The sequence below is a fragment of the Rhinolophus ferrumequinum genome, chromosome 11 (assembly GCF_004115265.2).
Source record: "Rhinolophus ferrumequinum isolate MPI-CBG mRhiFer1 chromosome 11, mRhiFer1_v1.p, whole genome shotgun sequence".
NCBI classification, from domain to species: Eukaryota; Metazoa; Chordata; class Mammalia; order Chiroptera; family Rhinolophidae; genus Rhinolophus; species Rhinolophus ferrumequinum.
In genome coordinates, this window is record NC_046294.1 from 4,881,836 (window position 1) to 4,900,563 (window position 18,728).

An 18,728-nucleotide genomic window follows, 5' to 3' on the forward strand; every position below is an offset into this window, starting at 1 on the left:
CCTCCTCTGTGCTGTGGTCTACACATTGTCAGGGGCCAGCTCAAGTGTTTTCCTCCTCTCAATGCTCCCAGCCCTGCTTACAGTTCAAAGACTAAGAATAGTTGCCATATGTGTGTGTGTGTGTGTGTGTGTGTGTGTGTGTGTGTGTGTGTGTATATATATTTATTTATTTATTTATTTATTTATTTATTTATTTATTTATAATGGGAAGGCTCTGACATGGTCGGAAGCGAGTTCGAAAAGTCAATGATTACAAAATAAATTTCATTCTCTGCCCATTGAAAAGGCCTAGAAGCACTAAAACCCTAGTAGCAATCAGCATACCTAGCACCTAGATCTCAGTTTCTAAATATCTTTCCCCACTTACAGAAAGTAGAGATCTTTGGACAAATGGCTGATTCCATATTTAGGACAGGGAAAATACTAGGTGCATCAAAGCTGTCAATGAAAACACTAGGGACATTATGTGGTAGCAAGCAACCGAGTAGGAACACGACCAAAGGATTTGGGCCTGCTTGAAGGAGCTCTCACTGGCCAAATACAGGAAAATTTGAGCATCTAAAACAATGATGCTAATGGCTTATAACACACAGAATAAAAAAATAATACATTAGTCTACAGTGATACTGAGAAAGAGGCCAAAGGGAAATTCTTCTTTCCTGAAGAATAATAGCTCCTTAAATGCATACCAAATGTAGGAAAAATGATGTAACTTTAAAAACACAATGAGGTCACTTAGGCAAAGATGGTTACTTGATGCTGAAACTAACGATTGACAGATTGTTGGAGACAGGATATTCACATGGTGTCAGCTGCCCACCCAACAGACTCCTTATGACCTCGGAGGGAAAAGGGTTCCTTGACAATGGTGAGATCTAGCAGATACCATCTTAACCAAGCACTCGAATTCCGTATCAACAATAATAGGATAAAGCAGTATTAAATGGCCGAAGTAATTCAACAGAAAGACCATGTCCCTTACATAGTACACTTACAAAATGTTTAACCTAAATGTAATCGTGAGGAAACATTCAAACAAATCCAAACTGAGAGATCACCTACAATACACCCAGCTTGGATTCTTCAGAAAAGTCAATGTCATGATAAACAAAAAGGCGGGAGGACTATTCTACATTCAAGAAGAACCAAGAGACATGACAGCCAAGTACAGCCTGTGATCTCTGAGTGGATCCGGAGTCGAATTTTTTTAAGACGCTGTAATGGAAAGTTTAGGGGTATTTTGGAGAAATGTAATTATAGGTCTGTAGTCTAGATAACAATACTGCATCATTGTGAAATTTCTTGGTCGCTATGGAAAAGTTTGGCGGTTCCTCAGAAAGTTAAACAGAGACTTAACATATGATCCAGCAGTTTCACTTTTAGGTACGTCCCCAAAAGAACTGAAAGCAGGGACTCAACCAGATGCGTCTACACTTACGTGCATAGCAGCGTCGCTCACCATTGCCAAAAAGTGGAAACAACCCAAGGGTCCATCGATAGACGAATGGCTACACAAAATGTGACATACACATACGATGGACTATTATTCAGCCTGAAGAAGGAGTGAAATTCTGATCCTCGCTACATGTATGAACATGGATAAACCTCAAAAACCTTATGCTAAGTGAAATAAGCCAGACACAAAAGGACAAATATTGTATGATTCCACTTATAGGAGGTACCTAGAATAGACAAATTCATTCAGACAGAAAGTAGAATAGAGGGACACTTCATGTCTACAGAGTTTCCATTTATGATGCTGAAAAGTTCTGGAAATGGACAGTGGTGTGATGGTTGCACAAAGTTGTGAATGTACTTAATGCCACAATTATACACTTAAAATGTTTAAAATAGTAAATTTCATGTTACGTATATTTTACCATAATCGTTTTTAAAAAGGTTATTGTGGTTATAAAGGATGAAGCCCTTATTGTTAAGAGATAGGGGCCAAAAATATTTAGGGGTGAAGTGTCTTAATGCCTACATCTTATTTTCAATGGGCCCAGAAAAAAAGAGAAAAGAGAGAGAAATGTGGCAGAAGGCTAACAACTGGTGAATCCAGATAGCTATAGGGTATATATGTGATTGTCGTACTAGTCTTCCAACTTTCTGTAGGTCTGCAAATTTTCCAAATAAAAAGAAGGTGTTCAACAAATATTTTTAAAGTTAATAAATGCGAAAGAGGAACCTCTTGGATAGAGAGACAAGCACGAGCAGAGGTGAAGAGGTGAAGAGGAAAGGGTTTTCAAGCACGAGCCAGCAGCCTCGCTTGATCTGGGTGACAGGTGCACCTCGATCTGGGTGAAAGGTGTACACTAGGACATTCTGGGAGATCAAGCGAGAAGGCTGGTGCCAGCTTGGGAAAGGCCCTGAGCAAAGAACTGAGTCTGCCGCCCTTGGCAGGTAAGGGCAGCACCACAGAAGGCAGTCAACTGGGAGGAACATGAGAAATGAGGCAGTACTTCCGAAGATTAATGGAGTCATGACGTTCTGGACAGGCTAGAGGATGTAAGCAGCTAGGAGGCTATTACAGTAACCCAGGCACGCGTGCAGGGACGTGGGCCAGAGGGAGCAAGTGGGAGTAAACGGCAACTGTTTTGTGAAGGACCGTCAGAATTTGATAACTGATTAAATGTGGAAAGTGAGATGTTTACACCTGGGGTAGGAGAACAGGGGAAATGGGAAAGTCAGCAGGACAGGCTGGTTTGCAGCTCAAGACTCAGAGAGATGAACTGTAAGACAGAAGAATGGGTTGAGTTTTTCCAAGCCTTCCTAGCAAATGGATCCTTCACAGGCTCTCAGGCTGTCAAACAGGGTCCGACTAGAAACAGAATTCTCTTTCCAAGGACAGCGTGTCCATCAGACCAACGTCGCCTGGCCCCACGACCCATCCCCCAGGGACCAGCAGGCCCTCAGACCTAAATGGCACCTCCACTCCTCTCCGGTAATGTCCCTTCCACCCATTTCCTTCCCACTTAGCCTGCGCGTAGTTCTGCCTTCTTGCTATAACCTCCTCTCTTATCTGAGTCCTTTTTCCTTTGTAAAAGGACAAGAATCAGAGGTATCTGCGCAGGGGTGGAGGGAGAGGGGGAAGGGATGAAGGAGCAGGGCTGGGGGGAGGGGAGGCCGCAGCAGGATGGTGGGAGGGGCGGCAGGGACAGCAGACCTGGTAGCAGGAGAGCGTCTGGCCATGCTCCAGCCAGCCCCACTGGCCGCACAGGATATCCAGCAGTACTGGGGGTGGGGGAATCTCCGCTTACCAGCATCCCACGGACCCCAGAATAATCCCATCTGTTGCCCCAAACCACTTACTCTGTCCCCATGGCACTCAGCCTTCCTCTCCCAGTTTCCCATTTCTGTAGAAAATAAGAGCTGGAGGTTGGCAGGAGTGTGGCCCTTCTGATGAGGCAGATCAGCCTGGCACAGGAACATGTGGGCCACTGAGACAGTCAGGTGGCGGACAGGGCTGGAGGGGGCATCTAGCTGAGCCAACAGGGAGGGTGGGGGCTGTGGAGAGGGTCTCGTGAGACGCTCACAGGATGGGAGTCAGTCCGCCAGACCAAGAGACAAGTGGCACAGGCGGCTACGGTCCTGGGCACACGGGCCCAGCTCCAAGCCTTCTCAGGCCACATGAAGATAAATTATGCATACAAATTATAAGCAGCTCTGTCTTCTCACGCCAGCCTCCAGGGCCATCCCAGCCTGCTGCCCACCCCCACCATGACGTCTAGTTGGCGCCAGGCCGGTACGTGGGGCCTTGCTTTACTTTGGGCTTTTCCATGTACCCCGCCCTGCCACACCCACATTCCCACCTTTACCTCTGCGGCTCACTGAGCTGCTGCCAGGCGTGCCAGTGGGGTGGGGGTTGGCATTACTACCCAGGCCCGAGAGTCCCACAGGCAAATTTGGCCAACTTGCCTTCCTACCCAGGGGGAGAACAGCTTTCATATTGTTGGTTCTCTAGCCCAGATACAGAGCCCCCTAACATGCCCTGGCTACCCAGGGTGGCCGCCTGGGAGTGGGCCAACCTGGCAGAGCAAGGGGAGGAGTACCAGCTCTCTAATGCCATCTGCCACCACAGGCACAGTCAGTGTCTAGCAAACGCTTGAGACGGAGGCTCTGGCCAAATATGTCTGATGACAGAGAGGAGCTGGACGGGGCTGGAGAACTGAGGAAAACGGGCAGGAAATTCTGCTGAAAAGGGAAGGAAGGCGAGTCTTGGTCTAACTTCAGGTTAGCCTGTGGCCTCACCGGCAGGCAGATGGCACCCCTTCAGTGACAGCCGAGGCAGTGGAAAGATCACTGGTCTCCATGCCAGCCACTGTTTGGCTCTTTGACTTATAACCTAAGAACTCAGATGCCTCCATGGAAAAGTGCAAGTTGTAATACAAGACTTTCCAGCTGTTGTGGATTGTAAAGGAGCATCACGCGCTGAAGTAGGCTGACGCAGGCCTCCACGGCAGACGCTGAGCTGCCGTAGCCTCCTCTCAGCACCGGGTCTGCAGTGATTAAGGCATCACTTGGCACTTAGCTACACAGGGATCTTGACACCCGGCAGGCACTTACCGGCAGCTAGTGGTGTGGGAGCAAACCGGAGAGGCAGGATGGAGAGGAAGAGCACGGCTGCGGGGCGGGAGCAGACTGGCAGGAAGATAGTGAAACAGCTCACCTTGGATTGCATCGCCAGGAAAAGGTGCTTTTGTGGCCCCTGGAAATCCCGCAACATCTCCCATCTGGGGAAAAAATTGACATTCTGTTGTGCCCCATCCCTTCTTTGGTTGCACCCACTTAACTTTTCCCCAGCTTCTTCATTCTCAGGATACTGCACCCTCTGTGGGCAGCAGAGGGTCCCCGGGGAAGTCTAAATGGGACTTAGGAGGGTTCTTCCTGTCCTTCAAGCCATTCTCCTTTCAATCCACTCTGCTTTGCCCTCCTCAAGCGACATGTCCACCCCAGGTCCGAAGGAAGTTCTCCACTCCCGGGGTTATTGGACAGCTACTCTGAGTGGTCTGTTCCAGCGCCAGATCCTGGGCACAGGTTCAGCCCTAGGCAGGACTGGAAGAAGGGCAAGGCCCAGAAGTCATCCTGAAGATGGTGCTGCTGAAGCCAACGTTTTTCCTTTGTGGCAACTGCAGGCCTTGACAATCTGTTGGCACAGTGGACAGTTTCCCACTCCAGGTGGGTCAAAGATAAGAGAAAAATGTCTCTGGGAAGGAGTGAGCCATAGAAAAAGAAGAGCCAAGGGGCGGCCGGTTAGCTCATTTGGTTAGAGTGTGGTGCTCTTGGCAACAAGGTCGCTGGTTCGATCCCCGCGTGGGCCACTGTGAGTGGCGCCCTCCACAACTAGACCGACGCAATTACTTAACTTGGAGCTGATGGGTCCTGGAAAAACACACTTAAAAATATAAACAAAAATTAAAAAAAAAAAAAAAAGGAAGAGCCAAGGATAGACACAAATGTCACAAGAGGCAAAGGAATGAATACCCATCACTGGTCCCCAAGACTTCTTCGGGATCCCGAGCGGTCGTTCCTCCACTTGTGGTTGTGCAGCTCATTTCCAGGGAAAGCGGCTCCCAAACCCTCCGGCCCGTTCACAAGACCCTGTTAAGCCTTCTCCCAGTTGGCCGGTACTGCACGAAATAGGCCAACAACATGGCCCTTAGCCCATCCTCTGCCTGTTCACATTCTTCCCCAGAAGAGTGCCTGTAACAGGGCACGTGAGCCTAATAAAAGGGCCTCAGGGTAATGTAGAGAGCACATCTCCGTTCCTCTCTGCAGGAAACTCGTAACCCCTATCCCTTCACTAATATTTACTGTGTGCCATCCATGTGCCAAGCTGGGACCAAAACCCAGTCTCTGCCTTGTAGGAGCTCACCATGTAGTCGGGGCTACAGACATTTCTCCTCCAGGTCCCAAGGCTCTGAGAAGCAGGCCAAGAATATCTGTTCCCTACTTCGTGGCATATCCACATCCTTCAAGGCCTGGCTCAAATGCTGTTTCCTCCTTGATGGTCTCCTTATATAGCCACTGAGCAGTGGTCGCTCCTGCCTTTGGATGTTCACAGCAGTTACCTGTACTGCTGTCATGGACACATCACTTTCTGCTTGTTTTAGATGTGTTCTGTATGCATAATTGGTCTTCCCTTCTAGATTCTATGTTTCTTTTTATATATATATATATATTTTTCTTTTTAATGGATAGAATATCTTTATTAAAGACAGAGACCTTTAGGTTTAGATATTTTTTTAATTTTTACTTATTTTTAAGTTTGTTTTTTCAGGACCCATCAGCTCCAAGTCAAGTAGTTGTTTCAGTCTAGTTGTGGAGGGTGCAGCTCACAATGGCCCATGTGGGGACAGAACCGGCAACCTTGTTGTTAAGAGCGCTGCGCTCTAACCAACTGAGCTAACCGGCCTCCCGCAGACTCTATGTTTCTTGAGGGCAAAGATCGTCTTATCCACCTTTGTATCCCTCAGAGTACCCCACACAGTACCATGTACATAATAGGTGCTCAAACAAATACTCATTCTTCCACATAAGGATGCTTGTTGGAAGAGTGAAGGTTTGTAGAGCTACTGGGAGTTCCCAGATTAAAAACAAAACATTACTTTTTATCACTAATTTAAAACTCCTTGTTAGGATTTTCCCAATTAACACAAAAATTGAACTCAATGCAAGTAGCACAGGATTCTTACATATTTCTTTTAACTGTGTGTATCCACTTACATAATATTATGCTATAATATTATATAAAGATTATAATTCAGTATTCAGCTGTTTCTGCAACATAATATGTAAATGCTCACATCTTCTAAGAATGTTAAGGAAGGGAAAGTACCTTCTGCACCAATGGCATTGGGCTTTGCACCTTCCTTAGATGCTATGTGGTAATGTTCAAACCCAGACTACAGATGAAGGGGGTATAGACTCACTAGTCAGAAGCATCCAGTCTTGGGTAAGAAGACTCAGGCTTCCCCATCAGAATCAGCCTACAAAACCATCCTGCCTAGGAGAATGCATTTGTCCAGCAATAAAAGAAATGACTCCCAAAATTAGGAACAGGTCTCACAGTGACTAAGGGATGATTTTTAAAGTATCAGAAATGGCGGCTGGGTCTTGGGATAGTGCTTACTATGTGCAGGTCTCCGGCTTAACTTACATATGAATTGTCTCATCTAATTTTCAAAAACCTGAGGTGGTACTATTATTATCCCCGGTTTTGCAAATGAGGAAACTGAAGCTCAAGAGATGTAATAACTTTGCCCAAAGTCACCAGCCAAGTTTCTCTGACTCTAGATCCAGAGCTGAGATTCTCGCTCAGACCATCCAGTTCTCTTTCTTGCTTCTTGCACTTAGTGTGCAATGAAAGGCAATGATCCCATATCCGCTAGACGACACCTTAAGGGTCATCTGCTTCAACAGCCTTACATGAGAAAGAAGGAAACTTAGGCTCAGCGATGTAGAGGGACTTGTCCCTCGAGTCACACACAGACAGGCGCTGCTCTGAAACATAATTACAACGTGCACTAGAATTCCAGCCCAAGCCCCATTTTACAAGAGAGGAAACTGAAGCCCGGAAGGGTGAGCGCCGGGTCTCCGACCCATCAGAGGCACAGCGGGATCCAACCCCGGGTGCGCTTCTTGCTGGGCCTGGCGCTCCCTGCACGTTCACCTGCGGCGCCAACCATCCCGCGGGCTGTGGCCCCCGCCCCCCGCCCGGGGAGTACCTGTCAGAGGCGCGCAGGCCCTCGGCCGGGGGTGACAAGGTGCTGACGCGGAGCGAGCGGGGCTGCACCGGCCAGAGACAGACATTGGCCTAGCCTCGCGGGGCCCCTCCGCCTCAGAGAGCGGAGGCCCCAGGTGCGCGCGTACGCCCGGACGCCGAAGGGAATTTGGGAGCGCGGGTCCCGGAAGGCAGGGTCGCCTGGCCTCCTCCCTTCAAGCCCCTCAACCGGCTGCAGACCCCGTCCTAACTCCAGAGCACTTGAAAGGGAGCGACAGCTTCGCGCTCAAGTCAAGCGGCGGGGACGCTGAGGACGAGGTTCCCATGGAAACGACAGGAGGGCTCTTTGCGCCTGTACGGACGCGCTAGGCACTCTGGGAAATGTAGTTTCCCGGCTGTCCCCGGGAGGCGAGAGGAACGGACGCAAGATGGCGCCCCAGCGTCGCGGTGGGTTCAGAGTCGCTGGGCTCCCCAGCCACCCGGCGCTTTCCCGGGCGCCGCCGGCGTCGGAGAGGCCAGGGAGGCCTGAAAGGTGGTTTCTCTTGGCAGCCGCGGCTCTGAGGCGTCTGGGGTGCAGGGTGCAGAGGTAGGGGCGCGGTCTCTTTGGCGCGTTCAGTTTTGCCTTTTGAAAACTTGTCCTGACGAGGGGCCGCCCTGGCTCCGGGTCCGACCCAGCCCGAGCGGAGCCGAGTCCGAGGGAGGGAGAACGTTTTGAAGGTGGGAGCTGAACCAGGACGGTCCGGCTGCACGAGGGACGCGAGCTCCTCGTCGCACAAGTGTTCAGGTCGGGGCTGGGCTCCGGCTCCGGCTCCTGGGAAGTTTCTTTATCAGGTGGGAGTTGAATTGGGATTCCGTGAGCAGGGGTCGTCCAGACCCTTCCTCCCTTCCTCCCGGGAGCTCCCAGCGCTTCCGGACCCTCGGCCTGTCTTGGGCAGAACTGTGCATTCAGTGCGTTGACTGCCCGTCACCGCCCCCTCCTCTCCCGAGTTAGGTTCCTGTGTTACCTCCGGCCACACCTGGACTGAGGTCTAGAAGCCGAGGATCTGATTCAGGTTCTGTCAGAGACACAGTTACTTCTGGGGGCCTCTGTTTCCTTATTTCTAAAACACTGGTAATGATAATGCCTGCCCTTTCTCCTGTGGGAGGGTTGCAAGGTTCCTAAGAGACGTTGATGTGTAGGCTGGATAGTCCTTTACGAACATAAACAGCCATTTCCATTCTCTGTGTATTAGTGCGACTTCTTGGAAGGAAATTAGGCAAGGCCTGTGAAAATTAAAAATGCTCGTAGCCTTTGCTTCAGCAATTCTAGAAATATGTCCTACAGATTTAGTGGCCATGTGTGCACAGGAAAGCACACGTATACAAGGGTAAGTTACTTGGAATGGGGAAAAAACTATAGACAACCTAAATGTTCACTGGTAGGTGATCACTGAAGTAAATGATGGATTCCTCAGAATAGAATGTGTGTGATCATTTTAAAAATAAAGCAGAGCAGCCGCTCCTTTTGCTCAAATAAAGGCTTTTTACTCTTAAAAAAAATAAAGCAGAGCTTTGCGTACTGGTGTGCCACTCTTCAGGATACGAAAAACATTGTCAAAGTTCAGAATAGTATGTTAACATGCTATATTTTAAAAAAGAATACACAAACATATATTTGATGCCATAAGCATGGAATGTGTTTGGAGGGACTCAAGAAGCTGGTAACAGTGGTTGCCTGTGAAGGACTGGAGGGCAGGATCTGAGGGAGACATACGTTTCATTTTATATACATATTTTTAAACTGTTTTTTGCCCCATTAGCAATGTGTTTGTATATACATGTAGTTCTTAATCATTTGTCCGCATTTTTGATGCAGTTTCCCCTCCAGTTTTTACTCCCCCATGTGCTGAATTCTTACTTCTCAAGAGTCCTCCATACACGTCAGTGGGCCCCACAGCTCCGAGTTCATGAGCTGTGCCGTTGCCTTGCTAGCTGCACAGGCTGCAGGAGGGCAGGGCCTGGCCTTGGCTTCCCGCCTGACCGTCACCCCACCTGCCCCCAACCCCAGCCTAGGCCTACTGAAAGGGCAGTCTGGGTGGGATTCATGGTTGGCTGTAGGATGGCAGGCTGAGTGGCCCAGCCAAGCGGATCAAGAATCAGAACTAACTTCTCTATACCCCACCTTGTGAGCCTAGGCACGCCAACCACAGACAGGTACAAATGATTCTTCTAGAGAGCATGTTGAGGCTGAATTCTATCAATGTAGAAGGACGTGCATTGTTAAAATATCAAACTGGGAGGGGGGCGCTTAGGGATTTCCCGGTCTAATCCCTTTGTTTTACAGAAAGAATCAGACACTCAAGGTGAAAACAACTTGTAAATGGTGAAGCTGGGGCTAGAACCCACGTTTCCTGCACCTCAAGACTCGAGGGTTATAGCGCCAGGGTGTGAGAGAGAGATTCATTCTTAAAATTGGGTGTGAGGTCTCAGTCAATGAGGATATTTGGTGCCAGCTCTTACCTCTGAGGCCTCCTTTGAGGGAAGGACTTGCATACCCCCCCCACAACCCAATAGCGTGTTATAGGGCAGAAAATGTGAACTTGGGAAGAGGGCTAGAAGTGACAAAGATGGAGACACTCTTTTTTAACACGAAAACTGAGCACAATGAACACCTAGGCAGAAGGGAAGGGTCCATCAAGAGTCCTTCTTCCCTGGCAGACGTGGGCTGGCTCGGAAACTCAGCCTCTCGTGCACTATAGCAGCAAAGGATTCTTGGGACCCAAAGTGTATTCAATAACTAGCATCAAGTGTCCAAAAGGAGCCTTAGCTTCTGGAACAGGCTTGGCCCTGTCCAGACAGGCATTGACAGCTTCCATTTCCTCCTAGGTAACTCCCTTCAGCTGTCCCAACAGAGCTAAGCACCTGCTGCCCCGTGCAGACTTGTTTCCCCGCCGACCTGCCCGAGGGGGCGTGGGCAGCTAACATTTACCCAGGCCCTGCCCTAGAAGATGAGGGAGATTGCCTGGTCTCCCCGTTCCCCATTCTTCCTCCCACCCCACCCCAAACAGGCCTGTCCCCCGACACCTGGGAACCCTGAGGAGACTGGAGGGGGTAAGGAGAGGCCAAACTCTTCGTGTAACCAGAGAAGCAGCAGACTGATGGGTAGATAGATGGCTTTATCATAAAATTGAAAATAATATGAAAATGTTTTTTATTTCTAAGTACAAAGCCAGGTACTATTATGAAAAACTGGCCAGAGGCTGTGAAGGACAAAAACTCTCTTTGGCTTGGTGCCCTGTGGCCCAGGGCAGTGCCATTGTAGGGGGCAGGGAGGCTGGGGGGGCAGGTATGTGTGCTGGGGGCAGCAGCAAGAGACTCAGGCAGGCTGTAAGGTGTGTGAGGGAAGCCCACCTGCCAGCCCCCTCCTCAGAGCCTCCCAGGCCTGGGGACTGAGGACTTTGGGGGCCACTGGCTCTCTGGCATGGAGGGTCCCAGGAAAGAAAGGGGGCAGGGCTGAGACAGTGGGGGAGAGAGGGAGCACGAGCCTTTCTGCACTGGGAAACTGTGCTTTATTCCGTGGCTGCAAGTGTTTCAGGCAGCAGTTGCGCATGAAGCTAGTGTGCTATTGGCCCCCAAAGCGCCTCAGTCTCTCCCCACATTCCCAATTACAGAGAAAGTCTTGAGCCCTTGGACAGGTGGAGGTGGGTCTGAGACTTAAGGCTGTGGGAGCTGAGGCTGTAGTGATGGGGTCAGGGGCCTCCTGGGGAGGAGCTAAGAGTAGTGCAGACAGGCTGATGGGAGTGAGGGGTGCTCGTCCCAGGAGCTGTGTTCAGGCACCTCTGTTCGTGTCTAGGGGGGCATGGGCGTGTGAGGCCTCAGGCCTCGCCCTCCTCCCCGCTGCCATCCACGCTGGCCTGCCTCACCACTTTCCGGAGCCTGGGTGTGGAGGGACAGCCAGCCTCCCCCTGCTCCTGCTGCTGGAAGGCCTGGGTCCGGCTGGCCACCAGGGCGGCACTGTTGAGGGCGACCACAGACTGGCGGGACTTCAGGGCCGGCCAAGGCCCCTTGCGGACCCGCCGGCCTCCCTTAGCCTTTGCGAGCTGAGGGGAGGGCTGCGCAGGGTCTTCATCTGAGGACTCATTTGAAGAGAAAACCTGGAAGGCGGAAGTATAAGGAAGAAGAGTCACAGGGGGTCTTTCCAGGGCAGGGGCATGGAGCACAGAGCCTGGAAGAGGCAGGTGCAGAATGTTAATTGAAGGAATACAAAAAGCTAAGCAGCTGGTGGGTCACAGTTCCCTAGGAGGGACGACAGCACCCCAGCCCGCCTACCCCTGCGCCTCGGCCCTCACCTGTCTGCAGCTTCTTTCCGGCCCGGAAGCCCTCCTTAGCTTCCCTGCCATGTCCTTGAGGCCCTCTCCTCCCCCTCTTGCCCCCTCTGCCTTTGAACAGGCAGTCCTGTGAGCCACACGCAAAACACCTTCCAGGTGCCAGGCCCTGAGCTGGCTCCGAGGGAGGACGCCCCACCTTTAGGAGCACCCACTTCCATCCATCAACCATCCGTTCCTCCGCATCCTTCCCCACCCAGTGCCGCCTCCTCCAGGAAGGCTGTCCCCAGTGTTCCCTCCCTCTGCGATCAGCCAGGACCTTGGTTGTGTGAGTGCTATGACCCCTCTGCGCCCCTCCTTTGATGTGTTGCCTGTCAGATTTGGGACGGGCTGCCCAGATCAGCAGTTGGTGCCCACCTCCTCGCCTGGAGGATGCTCGTTGCACGGCTGGGCAGCCCTGCCCCTCAGGAAGCAAGTCCTCTCGTCAGGCTGAGAGCTGCCCGCAGCCTTCAGCCCGGGGCAGGCTCCCAAGGAGCCCCCTCGATGCCCTGGTCCTACGACTGCTCTCCAGCTCCCATGAAAAGCACCACTCGCCTGCCCTCACTAGGTCTCCTTAGCTGCTCTGAGGGGACAAGAGGGAGCTGCCCAGGGACTGGTGCCCACGCTCAGGTGCCCCTGCTTAGGGCTGAAACACCAGTCCTGGTCTTTCTCCAGCCTCCCACCATGTGCTCCTCCCCCTGGGCTCCTGCCTGGCCCCAGCCTCACCTCTGGCAGCTCACCGGCCCCCGAGGCACTCTCCAGCTCCGCAGGGGGCTCCAGGAGGCTGATAGACCTCATGATCCCACGGAGGTTGATGCGGGGCCGTGGCCCAGGCTCCTCTTTGGGGGCTGCTTGGCTCTCCTCCAACCCCACAGCCAGCACCTCCCCACTTCCCCCCGGTTCTGGCGGAAGAGGTGGGAATGGTGTAGAGACCTCGGGGGCCAGGGGCTCCTCTGGGGTGGCTGCACCCACTTTCTGCTCCCAGACATGGCTCTGCCGGCTGTGAGGCGGTGGCACTGAGTCAGCTCTCAGTGACCCAGCAGCCCCCGCAGCGCCCAGCCCACCAGCCCTGTCCCCTGGTCCCCTCTCCGAACCTGGCAGTCAGGATGCCCTGGTAGGTCTGCAGCTGGCGCAGGAAGCCGGGGTTGGGGCGGGCGATGGGCCGGAGCTCCTGCACGTGGCGCAGGGCCTGCTCCAGGCTCCAGCCGTACTGCTTCATGGCATAAGCTACCACGGTGGCCGCCGAGCGGCTGACACCCATCTTGCAGTGGACTAGTACCCGGGTGCCCTGCGCTCTGTGGAGGCAAGCCGTGGTCAGCCCCTCCCCCATTCCTGGCCTCTCGCTGGGAGGGGCCCTGCGGGTGGGGGCAGGGCTGGCAGCAGGCTCACCCAGGCAGGAAGGACCCCAGGGCCAGAGTGGCCAGGAGGAGGGCAGGGGACCTCTTGAAGCGGAGGTGGGGTGGGCAGAAGGGGTGGGGACAGCCCGACCTGGCGGCTTCCACGAAGCTGTGCGTCTCCTTCCAGTGGGGCAGCAGCTGGGCTGACTCCTCGTCCCAGAGGCGCACGTTGTGGTAGATGAAGCGGTCGGGGTAGAAGTTGTCGATCTCACGGGCCATATTCAGGATGTGGCTGACCCTGCAATGGGGGGTGCGAGGCCAGGCTGACGTGGCCAGGGGCCCCGGGCCTGTGGCCAGCGGACTCGGCTGGCCGGGGCACTTCTGTTTAGTTCTTGTCTCCGAGTCAGGTGGGGGCGGCACAGTTATGGTGGGAGGAGGTGACTGTGACTGTGAGCCAATCACTTCAGCCCACGGGGCTTGTTTCCTGTCTAGTCCAGGTGGCTGCGGGGGTTACTACAACACTGACCCTTCTGCTAGTATCAGAAGTCAGTTCGAGAACAACTTCTGAGCTCAGCTGAGATTGGGTGGGTCTGCAGCAGCGGGCTGACAGGTACCACAGCAGGTTTCTCCAGAAGCCCATGGTGGACAAGTGACAGGAACCTATGGGAGCAGGCAGCCAGGTCCCCCCGGGAGAGGGGCTCCTTCATCTCCCCTTTACAGTGTGGGGAAGGAGAAGAGTAGGCCCAGGAGCTGCCAGCAGGTCGGCAGGGTGGCTGTTCTCCTGTGGGAAGCAGAGCTAGCAGCTGCTGGGGGGGAAGGGGGCTGGGGCTTCCTGGCCAGGTGGCCCTTAAGGAGAGGCCAAGCAAAGGGACAGACAGAGGGTGGGCAGTCCTGAGGGGGCTCGGAACCCTACCTGTTTCTCTGCAGCTCCTCCAGGTTCGCAGCATTCCACTCTGAGCCCTGAGACAGGGAGAGAAGCCTCACTGTCCCCGCCCAGCTGCGCCATCAGTCCCCCGCCCCTCACCCTGGAGCTCACCAGGTAAAGGTGCGGGAAGATTCGGGAGGCCCGGTCTTGCTGGGCCATGAGCAGCAGCATCTGGTTGTCGAGGAAGTCGCGGTACTGCTGGAGAGGGCACCCCAGGCGCAGCTCCAGGGCCTGGCGGATCTGCAGGCAAGGGGCAGAGGGCGGCTCAGGGGCTCCTCAAGGTTCCAGCGCTTCCACCCTTCCCGGGGGCCTCAGGACCACAGCCTGTCCCGTCTGGAGAGAGGAGCTGAGGCCAAGCGTCAGGGACGGGTTTACGACAGGAGGAGATTCAGGTGCAGAGGCTCCCAGGAGAGGAAACCTCTGGCCTCCAGCTGGAGGCTCCCCCACCCCACCAGGCCCCCGCCCCTCCTTGGCCCTGGCACGCTCCCCGCCCACCTCCTTGGAAGTGATGTTTTCCAGGTCACTGGTGTCCAACACCTTCCACAGTTCGGCCCGGATCGCCTGCTCCATCTGCTCCTGTTCCGAGGGCCTGAGAGCCGAGCCCATCAGTCCGGGGGCCCCTTCCCTACTCTACGGTGGCAACCCCTCTTTTCCTCCCCTCCCGGCACTGACCGGCCAGCCTCAGCGCTGGGACGCCGCAGAGACTCCAGGTCGGCCATGGCCATCCACTCATTGACGCAGCTCTGGTCAGAGCTCAGTCTGTCCTCGTAGTGGCTGGCCCAGGTGAGGGCACTGCCCCCTGGCACAAGACCACTGCCGAGAGCTGCCTCACATGCCTGGTGCAACACCTGGAGCGTGGCCCTGGAACAGAAGAGAGAGGCCACACTGCCCTCCCTGCTGCCCTGACCGAGACCCGCAGCCATCCCCGAGGAGAGGAGGCTGGCCCACCCCAGCCCTCACTCACCACATACTCTGGATGGAGACTGGCTTGAAGATTCGGCTCTGCCCACCAGATGTCACGCTGAAGCCCCTGCCGGAGACCAGGTGTGGGTGAAACCCCACTCCAGGCTCTGGGACAGAGCCCCTGAGAGGCCCACTCACTAGCCATCTCATGAGGCTGGTCCTCAGAATATGTATACCTCACCTGAGCTTCAAAATAAGCCCCTTTTGCCAGATAGAGGAGGCTGAGGCCCAGAGAAGTTAGGTGACCTTCCCAGGACCACACAGCGAATCCGCAGTAGAGGGGAGAGTAGGCCCATGCTCCAGACACCCAGCGTGGAGTTCTGTAGCTAGTCCCCAGTGACCACCCCACCATCGTATATATCACACTTGGTTATTCCACCTCCTGGCCCCTCTTCTCTCCTTTCCCCTCCCTCCAGTTGCCACCTCTTACCCATCTCCATCTAGGTACACCTGGGTGTCACTCCAGAGAGGCAAGACCAGGCCCAGGGTGCAGTGTGGGGAGCTGGCAGGACAGAGGGAAAGCCATTGTTCCCCAGCGCCTCCCTTCCTTGCCCCCCTCCCTTGCTCTCCCTGCTCCCAACCTGCTGTCAGGGAAGTCCACCCCCAGAAGCACTGTCTCATCCTGGCTCACACGTTCTCTTGTGGAAACGACCAGCAGGTAGCGGAGCCGGGGGGGCCGTGCTGCCTCCAGCTGGGCTGCCTGGGAAGACAGGGAGACAGAAGCCCAGGCTCCCGGGGGCCCAAGGACCCTGCTTCCGCCGCCTGGACACACACCTGGGCCTAGAACAGACCTGCTGCCTGCTCACTCACACCCATCCGCTTTCTCCCCAGATACCAGATGAGCGCTTACATTCCAGTGGTTCCCAACTTTCGGATTTCATGGTCCAACAAAATGTTTAAAAGGGGATGTGTATGGAGAAAAGGGGAGAATGGGCCTGACACAGATTGCCCATTTTTTATTTCTGCCTAGGAAGGAGGTTTAAAAAAATCCCTTTCATTTGCCTTACCATCATTTCATTCAATAAATGTTTGTCACCAAAGAAATACTAAGGACACAATTTCAATAAAAGACAGAGCTTCCGTGGAATAAATTCAGCTTTACAAAAGCATTTTGCAGACAGATGTCCCACAGGCATCTGGGAACTGGTCTTCCTTCTCCCACCTGTGTCCCATCCCCCACAAAGGCCCCTCCCCTCATACCAGCTCCCAGTGGGTGCTCAGTGGGCCCCCTGAACACAGGTCCTTGAATGGACAACTCCCATTGTCAGGAAGGTTTCGCTGTGATTACACAGAAACACCCCTGTGTAACCCCAGCTCTTGGACCTAACTGGGGCCTATGGACTTGCGCAGGACAAACCTCCGTCCTTTCCCAGCCTTCTGAAGACCTGAAAACAGGACCTCCCCCTGTTAACTCCAGCTGAGACAGCAGGGCTGTAGGGGTTTGGGTAACCCCTTCACTCCCCAGGGTGCCCCCTGCCCTCACTCCACTGCTCCCCAGACACACCCTGGCTCAGTTCTGCCCTCTCCTACCCCCACCCCAGGGGAGCTCTCTTCCCCCTCCAAGGCTCTGGGTGGGCCCTCACCAGGCGGATGTCGTCCTGTGGCCTGAGCAGCTCCACCATGAGGTGGAGGTGCTGACTCTGCTCCAGCTTCTGGGGACTCTGGGGCCCATGCCCATTGTCTGTCTGGTGCCCGTGGAGTTGCTCTTCGCCTGGGGGTTCCTCTGCTGGCTCAGGGCTGGGCTCAGCTGCCTCTCCATTGTCCCCTCCATCCTGCAGCCCCAGGACAGCTCCATGGAGCACTGCAAAGCTCTGCCTGGCAAGGCGGGGGCGAACTGTTATGGCCCGTCATACCTCTCGGGACGGGTACATGAGAGTCACCGGGAGGAGAGTCTGTTAAAGCAGGTGTCGGGCCCCAGGCACAGTCAGTAGGTCTGGAGTGGGGGCCTGAGAATGTGCATTTCCAACCAGCTCCCAGGTGTGCGTGGACCACACTAAGAGCCACGCCTCTCAAGCCCCCAGCCCATCTGTTCTTGTCTGAGGGGGCTGGTGGTTGCTCCTTTGCCCCTCCCACCTGCCTGCCTAATCCAGCAGATGCTGTAAACTTGGTCGGGACCCAGGAATCCTCAGGCCTTGTCCCATCCTGCCCTTTGGCTTGTGACCACTGGCCTGAGTCAGGGTCTAGCATAGTGGGTGAAGGAGCTTGCCCAACTGACCCAGGGGAAGATGAAAGCAAGGGCAGCCAGGTTGGTGCTGCAAGCCAGCTGTGCCCACCAGCCGTTCCCACTGCCCTACGTATCCAGTAGTTGGCTTTGGCTGTGAGCCCACCAGGGTGGCAGTGGCCAGGCTCAGCCGCTGAGCGGTTGTGTCTGTTGTGAGCTCACCTTCGCTGGAGCCGGCTTCTTCGCTTCGAGGCTTGGTCCTGCTGAAAAAGGGGTCCCCAGTGCAGAGTGAGGCGGGGAAGGACTATGCTCTCCCCTCTCAGGAACGCTGGGGTGGGGGGAATTGCCTCACCTCCGGTGGAACCAGAAAAGGAGTCAAATATCCTTCCCACACCAGTCTACTCCCCACCGGAGGCACTGGGGGAGCCGGGGCCCAGGTCCAGGTAGGGCAGCAGGGGGGTAAAGGTGGGTGGGGTGCTATAGTTTGGCCCAGATCTGGGGCAGGAAGGGGGTAGGGCCTCCGCAGGCTGGGCTGACGCTCAGGGCTCTGGGTTTTACCTTAGTCTGAGTTCCTGGGAGCCTCAAGACCCCCCCAACCCCTCCAGCCTGAGACGTGTGGTCCTCCTCCGCACACCCCCAGGCTTGAGGGGAGGCTGCTCGTGGGCAGGACGCGCTCCCCCGGGCCCAGCTGGAAGCCAACTGCGTGGGCAGGACCACAGCAAAGCCAGACTCACCGTGGGTCCCACAGGCGTGGAGTAGCCGCTGGCCGGGGGCGAGCGGCTCACTGTGACCAGGGCCATGGGGCCAGGCTGGGGGCACCTGGGCCGGCACCGGACAGGGAGCCCGCCCACAGCCACACGGACAGTCGCTGCCCCGCAGGACCAGGAAGAAGAGATCAGAGCCACCAGGGCCTGGCACCTCCTCGGGGACGGCCCTTAAAGGGCCAGACTCCCGTCCAGCCCGGCCTGCCGAGCCCGCACGGAGCGGCCGTGCTCCCCTCCCCTCGCGTCTCCCGGTGTTCTGCCCGTCTCGCCCCCGCCCCGCAAACACGTTGGGGGCGGAGCCGGGGCGGGGCGCAGGTGCAGAGCCTGGCGACCGGCAGGGACGGGGGCGGGAGGTCCGGCAGCTTTCTACCTTCGCTCGGGGTTCGGCCCCTCCTCCCAGGATGCACCCCTGACTCTGCCCTCCCTGCCCCGCCCAGTTAGGTCACCTGAGCTCTGCTGTGGGCCTCAACCGTTCTATTAGCCAGCAGAGATGGGACCTAGGGAGGCAGGAC

The 18,728-nt window shown here is 54.9% G+C and overlaps 1 protein-coding gene across 3 annotated transcripts; it reads right to left on the minus strand.

Moving 5' to 3' along the window:
• Positions 1 to 10,865: 10,865 nt before the first annotated feature.
• SSH3 (slingshot protein phosphatase 3) lies at positions 10,866 to 18,533 on the minus strand. Of its 3 annotated transcripts, none has more exons than XM_033121239.1 (14): positions 18,187 to 18,533; positions 17,675 to 17,712; positions 16,875 to 17,106; positions 15,873 to 15,991; positions 15,722 to 15,793; positions 15,293 to 15,358; positions 15,001 to 15,189; positions 14,824 to 14,917; positions 14,440 to 14,568; positions 14,317 to 14,363; positions 13,555 to 13,701; positions 13,161 to 13,361; positions 12,793 to 13,066; positions 10,867 to 11,856 (listed from the first exon to the last, which is right to left on the minus strand). In XM_033121239.1, the coding sequence occupies exons 1-14, from the start codon at positions 18,250 to 18,252 to the stop codon at positions 11,578 to 11,580; spliced, it is 1,953 nt and encodes a 650-aa protein (XP_032977130.1). In that variant the 5' UTR covers positions 18,253 to 18,533; the 3' UTR covers positions 10,867 to 11,577. The 3 variants fall into 3 exon arrangements, with proteins under 3 accessions (XP_032977131.1, XP_032977130.1, XP_032977129.1); XM_033121238.1 differs by having other exon boundaries at positions 17,675 to 17,715; positions 18,187 to 18,531; XM_033121240.1 differs by lacking the exons at positions 17,675 to 17,712; positions 18,187 to 18,533 and having other exon boundaries at positions 10,866 to 11,856; positions 15,923 to 15,991; positions 16,875 to 17,052.
• Positions 18,534 to 18,728: the final 195 nt, after the last annotated feature.

What these genes read in the sequence shown, in the direction of transcription:
- SSH3 (XM_033121238.1), bottom strand. Translation starts at nt 18,252, where the DNA reads ATGGCCCTGGTCACAGTGAGCCGCTCGCCCCCGGCCAGCGGCTACTCC. An exon ending in GTGGACTTCCCTGACAGCAG is followed by an intron (nt 15,794 to 15,872) that starts GTTGGGAGCAGG and finishes CTGTCCTGCCAG; the next exon opens with CTCCCCACACTGCACCCTGG. An exon ending in TCTTCCCGCACCTTTACCTG is followed by an intron (nt 14,364 to 14,439) that starts GTGAGCTCCAGG and finishes TCCCTGTCTCAG; the next exon opens with GGCTCAGAGTGGAATGCTGC.